This window comes from Mizuhopecten yessoensis, unplaced genomic scaffold (assembly GCF_002113885.1).
Source record: "Mizuhopecten yessoensis strain PY_sf001 unplaced genomic scaffold, ASM211388v2 scaffold716121, whole genome shotgun sequence".
Lineage (NCBI taxonomy): Eukaryota > Metazoa > Mollusca > Bivalvia > Pectinida > Pectinidae > Mizuhopecten > Mizuhopecten yessoensis.
Window position 1 is genome coordinate 29,354 of NW_018479958.1, and position 9,093 is coordinate 38,446.

Genomic DNA, 9,093 nt, shown 5'->3' on the forward strand with positions numbered 1-9,093 from the left:
GGTTTTCACCCTTTCAACTGATCCAAGTATCCCCCCGGTGGAGCCGGGTCCTTCGTTGGATTGCTCAGTTGATTTCGACATTCCGAAATGGGTATGAGTTAATCAGGAAACATATCAACATTTATAGACCCCAATGACACTTGACATCTCCTCAACACGACGTACTCAATAATAATTATCGTATTGTTCCTATAATCCCTCAATTAATTATCAGTGTCACTGCCATACAAGCTCCTGTAAAAACATAAATCGACGAACCAGTCCTAGGTTGTGATTTTTACTGTGGAGCTTATTTACGCATGACCGCACACAGTGACCCATTTACCGGTTAGAATGTGTCGGCAGCTTTGGTGTAAATAATATGCCATTCAAATTGTTTACGGGCTCGCAGTGAGTACTAATTGTTGTTAATCTACATTGATGAAGTCTGTTTCTTTATTTGAACAAAGTGTTTTTACAGTCAAACACATTTTAATACAATAAGTTTAATCGAAGTAATTATGACCGAGCGTAAGCTGCTCTATGAGAACGATGTTTACCGTAGCACTGCGTCTAATATGTATCAAATAATTAAAGAATATATGATCGACTTGTGAATCTTAAGAAACTTCGAGGTAAGCGATATTTTTATGTAGGATTTACGTTGTTGGGACCGATATTTCACTTCGAGATATCCAAGTTATTCGAGTTTTCAGAGTTCGAACTATCAGAGTTTTTATTACTAAGATTAAGAACAGTTTAGGCCGGGACCCATGAAACACTTCGAGTTAAACGGGGTCTTCGAGTTAAACGAGTTCGAGATAACGGGGTTCGACTGTATCAGAAAAGTATTCTATTAATGAATTAAAATATTTAAGAAAATTATAAAGCAGTCCTTTTCTGACCAGTGTCAAATCTCTGAATTTGTACAAGAGACTCCTATTTAATAATGATATTTCAAGAGTTTCCATGATTCCTCTTTTAAAATCATTCAAATAATTTATGTTTTAGGTTTTTATACGCAAAATTGTTTCACAGGTCGCCTGAAATGAAGTTCAGATAGTTCTGTATTTAGTATTTCATTTGCTAAATTATTTGTAATGCTAGAGTGTCCCTGCAATGCTGTAAAGCCATCTTCTGAAAAAATCTGCGGTTATTTAAATGATTGTTTCTTGAGCATGTTCAATTCACAATACACCATGATTCTTCAATATTTACACAGATCCAGCATTTTCCGCAAGATTCAGTAATTTCCGTGGAGATTCTGCATTTTCCACGAAGATTCAGCATTTTCCGCGGAGATGAAGCACTCTCTGTGGAAATTCATTGACAATCTCTGCCGAAATACATTGGCAACCTCCGGGGAGGTCAACCTGTAATTTCCACGGAGTTCAGTTAACTCCGTGGAAGTTTGGCAGCATTCTCTATGGAGAAATCCCTAGTCTTTTGTTTTTTCTCTGCGGAATCTACACGGAATATCATTCCCAATACTCCATGGAGCAAATTTCCATGGAAAATGCGTAGCGAAATCCATGAAGATTTTGGTCATGAAGCTACTAGTGCCATCGTTACTGATCGCCCGCATTCCTCAGCCTCCAGTGCCAATGGTATCATTATCATCATGTACTTACACAGCAGAGCAGCTGCTTTTGATGAGGCCAAGGAAGAGAAAAGGGGCAAGTCCTCACACGGCGGCGCAAGTGTATTTTGGGAGTCTTTTGAAGGACTCTGCTAAAAATGTACGTCTCTGGAGTAAAGCACCATGTCTTTGTGACATCAGTGAAAAGCAAAGAACATTATTCATGAAAGGAATTGTCAGAGGTGCTCCTGTTCTGGACAATCCACAACATTTAGAGGAGGTGTGGAGCAGGCTTGGACAGTCATTCGAAAACCGCAGAAAATATCTTCAAGATATAGCCTCCGGAAAGAACACGCTAAAAATATCCAGAATTCCACATGCCTCAAAATCAAATGACCAGCGTCAACCATGTCAACCAAATGCAAGTCCATCAGAAGTTGTAAGTCTATTAGCAAAGAACAAACGAGATGTGATATGCAAAGCACTGTATATGTACATAACCAAGAAAGACGAAATTTTCTCCGAAGTGGCCCTGACCGACCTTTATTTGCAAAATGCAACGGAGGAGGATGTTGAACTACCTAAACCCTTTTTGTATGAGAACATTCTAACTCAAAAACTGTTGAGAAAGAAAATAGTGTGGAGAACTGAACGCGTAGGAAAATGGGCTGCTGGTTCGAATTCACAAATTATTTCAGCTCAGAAAACAAACTGTAATCAGGAACTGTCAGTGTCGCAACAAATATCACAGAAAAGTAAGAGTTCTTCAACTGTTACGTCGCCTACAACGTTAACTAGACTACAGACTCAAGGGTTCAGTTCAATTTTACCAATAATCAGGACATTGATTGGTGAACTTTTTCTTTAATGCAGGAAGTGTAAAACATTTTTGTACATTAATATAATACATGAAGTTTATTTTCTAGGAGCAGGCGCTTTCAGGGCATATGAAGTGTGGCTGCAGAAGCATCCCTAGAAATGCCAACTCTTGTGAGAACATCTAACATGAGGAAATACATGGCTACCATGTTGCAGGTAGGTAATTCTGTGTTTGTTCAGCTTAAAGCAACTTGAATTATTAAAACAAGTTTTATTTTTTAAATGTAAAACCAGTTTCTCAAAAATAAACTTGAAAGAATTTTTTGGCCAGTGGTCAATATATATACAAGACACCACAATTGATTTGTATATCCAGACCTGGGTAATTAATTTCATTTAACATATTCAGTAAACCTTTAAAGTTTAAAAGGTGCTAATATGCATGGCAATTTTTAGTATGCATTATGATAGAAAATAAGATTATTAGCACATGCATGCTTTACAAGTGTACCCAGGTCTGTATCCATATAAAATCTGGAGTATTAATCATGCTTAGTCATGATTTTGGTGTGGTTTTTTTTAATTTTTGTTTGCATACAACGAGGGGTTGCAGTTTGTTTTGTTAGATTTTTCTTGCCTGGTTGATATGAACCATTGTATTTGCCCAAATGATGTAAATCTTTGAATATCTTGTACTGTATCTCAAATATTCAATACCAGGAATTAATTCATGAAAGTTATTTTCCAGGCTCTCAATACTACTGAAGCAGACAGACAGTGGGTCTTGGATCATTTAGGGCACACAATGGAAGTACACAAAATTCATTCCCGGATGACGTCAGACATTCTGGAAAGGGTGGATGTCGCAAAGATTCTGTTGATACAAGATATGGGTTTGGTCGGACAATTTAAGGGAAAAAGACTTGAGGACATTCAGTTAAATGGTGAGTAATTATTGAATTTGTAATGACAGACTAATATTAAAAGAAGTTGAAGAAAAAATAAGTTTAGTCATCACAAAATTATTGGAATGAATAAAGCAGACAATAATGTATAAAATAAGTCATGCATTGGTCTTCTGCTAAATAACTGATTAAAAGATTTTTGTGATGTTAACCTCTTATGAAACAAGAGGCCCATGGGCCTTAACGGTCACCTGATATATTTATACAGAGAGTTTATTTTGTTTTTAACATGAACAGAAATATTATTCAAAGTGACAAAAAACAATAAAACCACCTTACTCAATATCTAGCATACAGATTTCAGACTAAAAAGGATTTGAAACTAGCACCTCTGATTCTTAACATGTAAAATGAAGAAATTTTAGCACACTGACTCCTTTGAGCCCCTCCCTACAGCCCTTGGGGGTAGGGCTGGCTCAAAATTTTCAAAGTATCAAACTGTCAATTCAAGGTTATACTTCCAATCAAGTTATTAACATGTAATATTCAAAGTATCATTTGCCATTATAAACCATAATAAATTTTGCCCCCCCCCCCCCTCCTTCCCCAGGGGTTAAACGTGAGACCCTAGGGTCATAAACCTTAACCCTTAGGCTGCTACGCACGGCATATGCCGTTTCTCGGTCTGTAGGTTTTGATCGGTAGCCAGGAAGTGTGAAGTCGGGTTGTTGCTATACCTAACCCGAACGTGTATAGTAGAAGGCTTCTGATTGGTTGTTTTGTCATTACTTTCGATATTCACGGCAGTGTACGCTAGTAATAACCAAAGGTGTGCGAGAGAATTTCAAATCGAAAAAAACATCATAAAAATGGCGGACGTGTAGATTGAAGCGATGAATATGATGGTAAACATTTATTCTCCATCGTCACCTACGATGATAATAAAGGTTTTGAAGGGTTTGACTTGGTTGATGTGGAAATACTTCGGTGTAACATAATATGTTACTTTCCAATAAACGGCTTTGTGCCCTACGCAAACAGGAAAATATCGGCGGACCGAGGCGCACATGTCGTCTGCAGGTGAGGCCGAATTGAACATTGACATTGATACGTTTTGAGCCGATTTATTTCTTCAAACTTTTTATCGGTGATTTAATCATAATCTAGACCGTAGCTAAAATATATCTATATGCCGACTGTGACAGTTAATGTATTGAATGGCGACCTGAAACCGGTAGAAAATCACATGCAATTCTTTACCAAATACCTGACCTTTTTACCTGAGAATCGCCGTGTGAATTACAGCGTCTTATGTCAAAAATGAAGTTTATAATCTCTGTTATCATTTGCCAATCCCATTTGCGGACAGAAATAATTTTAAAATTATCTTTCTCTTGCTTAAATCCCATTAATTAAAAGTCTAACATTTTCTTACCTTTATTACCACCTGTACAGGTAAATACCGAAGCAACTTTAGAATTGAAAACGTCAATATAAACTAGAGACAACAACGAACAATTTTCATACAACTTTTTTTCACATATAACAAATATTTTCCAAGTTATGCACATTTGAAAAATCAAGTAAATTAATTTAAATTTCAATAATTAATTCAGCAGTGGTGTCCCTTTACATAGAAATCAATGTAGCAGCCTAAGGGTTAAGACCCTTCCATCTATGAAGAGTATTTGATTCTACCATATCTGGGTCTTGAGAAGAAGATTTTTGAAATTTCAGTAAATTCTACCCTTTTTGGCCCCACCCATCAGCCCCTGGGGGTCAGTCAGGGCTGATATGTGCTTATTATCAAACTGCTACCTAATACTGATAATNTTTGTCTCAGGTGACCTAAAAAAAAACATATAATTTTTACATATTTTAGATTTCAGTTTCTTTGACAATGAATTAAGTTAGTCTGGAGACAAATTCAACGTGTTCATGTATTTTTTCCAAAATATTTTTTTTCAATAATTTTTTCCATCAGACACCTGGGGAGTCAGACCCATGGTTTATACAAAATTCGCTCCCCCTTACCCAACGATGCTTCAGACCAAATATGGAACAAATCCTTTCATTCCTAAAGAAGAAGAAGGATTTTAAAGAATAATTTGCTATGTTTCCCCTATTGGGCTCTGCCCATCAGGCACCGGGGGGGGGGCCAGATCCACGGTTTATACAAAATTGGTTCCCTTTCACCCAAGGATGCTTCAGACCAAATATGGAACAAATCCTTTCATTCCTACAGAAGAAGAAGGATTTTAAAGAATTTGCTACATTTCCCCTATTAGGCCCCGCCCCACAGCCCCCAGGGGGGCCAGACCCACCATTTATACCAACTTTGTTCCCCTTCCCCCAAGGATGCTTCTGACCAAATATGGAACAAATCCTTTCATTTCTACAGAAGAAGAAGGATTTTAAAGATTTTGCTACATTTCCCCTATTAGGCCCCGCCCCTCAGTCCCCAGGGGGGCCAGACCCACCATTTAAACAAACTTTGTTCCCCTTCCTCCAAGGATGCTTCTGACCAAATATGGAACAAATCCTTTCATTTCTACAGAAGAAGAAGGATTTTAAAGAAGAATTTGCTATATTTCCCCTATTTGGCCCCGCCCCTCAGGCCCCTGGGGGGCCAGAACCACCATTTATACCAAATTGGTTCTTCTTCACCCAAGGATGCTCCACACCAAATTTTGTTAAAATCCGCTCAGTGGTTCATGACAAGTAGTGTAAAGTTGACGGACGACGTACAACGGACGCTGCGGTATGGCATAAGCTCACCTTGGGCCTTCGGACCAGGTGAGCTAAAAACTCAAACAAAACAAACCTTGTTACAAGGTTTTGAGTATGAAGATTAGAAGTTCAAACAAAGTCTCAACATTCAAAAATAAAACAATTAACAAACACGGTCGCATATCTTTGGCATTAAAGACACCAATAGCCTTTGTGATGTGTCCGTGGATTGTCGAGTTGTGTGAAAGCTTGTTTTTCGCCGAAAAGGCACGATTTATTCGTAATTGACCACTTTCTGAAGGGGGCCGACTAGTGGTAGACTCCTTAGATTTCAAAGATATCCCATGTTTCCTCGATAGGTGTGCTGACATGGAAGATGTTGATCCCCTAGAATATTTTAACTGTGTCTTACACATTTTGCAGACAGGGGTGCGTGTTTGTACACTCATTTGTACACTCATTATGGGGTTGTATCTAACTTGTATACTTTAAATGATGGTCCAGTCATTGTGGGGTGGGTGTCCGTACACGTAGCACGTGGAGAGGCGGAAGCGTTCGCCACGGAGCAACAGGAACGACTGCGAGACGCATTTGAATCTGATGGGAACAGTGGAATAGTTTAGTTTGCCTTGGAACACCATGTTGATTCCGATGACCTCAAACCACGGAGAGAAAAAACAACAACGAAACTTCAGGAGTTTGAAGATGAAATGCGTGGTACTTCACAGTCGGAGAACGAAAGTGCCAGCACTCGAGATCAGTCTTCTGCTAGCCAAGCAATTACCAGCATTGAAGCAAAGACGAAAAAAAACAAAGAGAAAGGACAGCCCAAGAAACCATCCAAGGCAACAATCAGGAAACAGAAGTCAGTGGAATGTCAGAAACTCCAAACAATTGAATACTTCAAGAAGAAGAAAGCAATAGTGGTTGGTTTTCTGTAATCTATGTTCAATCAACTCTTATGGTCTATCTAAGTGTACATTCTAGTAGTGTTTCCTTAAGTACCTCAGAGTTGCTCGGTATCAACCATCTGTCTCTTTATTTTGTCAGAACATGCCAAACAGAGAACATTTTAAGGTTGGCCTTATGGCTGCATATTCAATGCTATTCAATGGAGCAAAAATATCAAACATGTTAAGTTGCCATGCCGGTTAACTTCCATTTAATACACACATAATTACTGTATTTATGATATCACATTTGTTCACACAAAAACTGTGTTATAACATGTCATTATTTAATGTCATTTTTCTAATTTTTACTTTATTACTATTCTAGATCTCTCTTTGTTACGACAATTAAAAATGCTCGTTGAGCAATTGGAGACGGAAAAAACCACACTAGTAGGCAGAATCTAGAGCACCTGCAGGATCAGTCTCCATTTGCCGATAAACTACGCCAACCTCTCCCATCATTCTCCCACTCCGAGTCCCCAATGATGAGAAATTGTCAATGACTAAATTGAAAGTTGTTGACAAGGGAGTTTAAAGACATTTAAACGTACCAACTCCAAATACCAGTACTGCCTCTACTGCATAAATTTCATGAAATGTGTAATTTAGGAGCAATTGTAAATAGAGCTGACAGTTACCTAATATATGCAGGAAGATATCATTTTAATCAATGTGGTAAATTATCCCATTTCAGGTGTTGTTATCAGATGGCCATCAAATTTACGTCAATGAAACAAAGCTGGCACTGAAAAGTGAGAGTCGAAGGACTTGGTCCCTGCTGGACTACTTCTTGGCGCCAAAGTATCTGGCTGTTCATAGCGCAACAGGGGGAAAATCGACCAAACCCGCCCTGCCAGGCAAAATTATTCTGGCAATAAAAGGTAATGCATTTGGTGGGAAACTTTCATCTAACATTTATTAATTAATTATCGGTGAAACTGGTGTCGTCAGGTTAAATCAAAGTAGAGTGTGAACATTTAAACATGTAAAAGAGATTTGGGAATACCCATAAAGTGTTTTTAGAACACATTATATCCTTTCTTGTTTAGTACTTTGTTTTTAGAACACATTATATCCTTTCTTGTTTAGTACATTGTTTTTCTTTAATCTGTGATTTTCTACAATGCACACACTCGTTAGTCAATATGAATTTACACTGTATGATTTTTATTTACCTGTTACAGTGTTTCAGGACATAAGATGCATCCTTGAATACCATCATCAACAGAAAATGTCTGGACAGCAAAAGATACATTTGAATGGAAAAAGACATTTCCGAAGATGGAGTCCATGCAGTCAAATTTTAAAATCATATATAAAATATTTGAATGACATGGATATTGTTTTTTAGTTCTTTTTTTTCTATCTAGCTTATATGCTTCCAAAAGCTCATGTGCTTTATATGAGTTTTCAAAAGCTCATGTGCTTTATATGAGTTTTCAAAAGCTCATGTGCTTTATATGAGTTTTCAAAAGCTCCCATGGTCTTGATCTCTATCATGAAACCATGCAAAGCTCATGTGAGCCATGTGAGCTGTGAGCCATGTGAGCAGTCACCTCATTTGCTATTACAAGGTTCGTTTCTCATGTGAAACTCATGCGCAGCACATGTGCTCTTGGGTAGCTGATTTTGGTATGGGTATCTGTCAGAAAGGAAGTAGATCAGATGGCATTGGATCTGATGCCGCTACACATCCCAGGTGAAACAGTTTTCCCCGTGAAAATATATGGAGACGGGAATTGCTTGCGGAGGACAGGAAGTATATTCGTGTATGGTTCAGAACAAAACTTCAACTTAAAACTTCACTTATTGCACGTAGAAGAAGTTTTAGCGCGTCTGAACAAAGCCAACGTACACCTACAGAAGGGAAAGTGCAAGTTTCTATAAGATGAAGTCTTGTATTTAGGTCATCGCATTAACCGTGACAGTATTCAGCCCATTGACGAAAAGATCCGTGCAATTAAAGAATCTCCTGCACCCACTAATGTCAAGGAGCTTCAAGCTTTTTTGGGATGATAAACTATTATGGCTATTATGATGCAAAAAAATGCAGAGTGGATATGGAAGGAGAGACAGAAGAAAGCATGGAATCAGGCCAAAGATTTGTTGCAATCTTCACAACTACTCG

General features: G+C 38.1%; 1 protein-coding gene across 3 annotated transcripts in view; it reads left to right on the forward strand.

Annotated features, from left to right (window-relative positions):
* Positions 1 to 8,322, forward strand: part of LOC110441763 — a 12,389-nt gene extending 4,067 nt beyond the window's left edge. Inside the window, exons 1-5 of one of the 3 annotated variants that reach the window (XR_002461918.1) lie at positions 11 to 390; positions 2,485 to 2,593; positions 3,126 to 3,321; positions 7,660 to 7,846; positions 8,150 to 8,322. Coding sequence is in view for 1 of the 3 variants with exons in the window: in XM_021485007.1 (XP_021340682.1) it covers positions 1,512 to 2,426 (915 nt within the window). In the remaining 2 variants the exon portion in view is untranslated. Of the gene's footprint in view, positions 1 to 10; positions 391 to 1,201; positions 2,594 to 3,125; positions 3,322 to 7,659; positions 7,847 to 8,149 lie in introns of those variants that run through there. The other 2 variants (XR_002461917.1, XM_021485007.1) reach the window with 2 other exon arrangements.
* Positions 8,323 to 9,093: the final 771 nt, after the last annotated feature.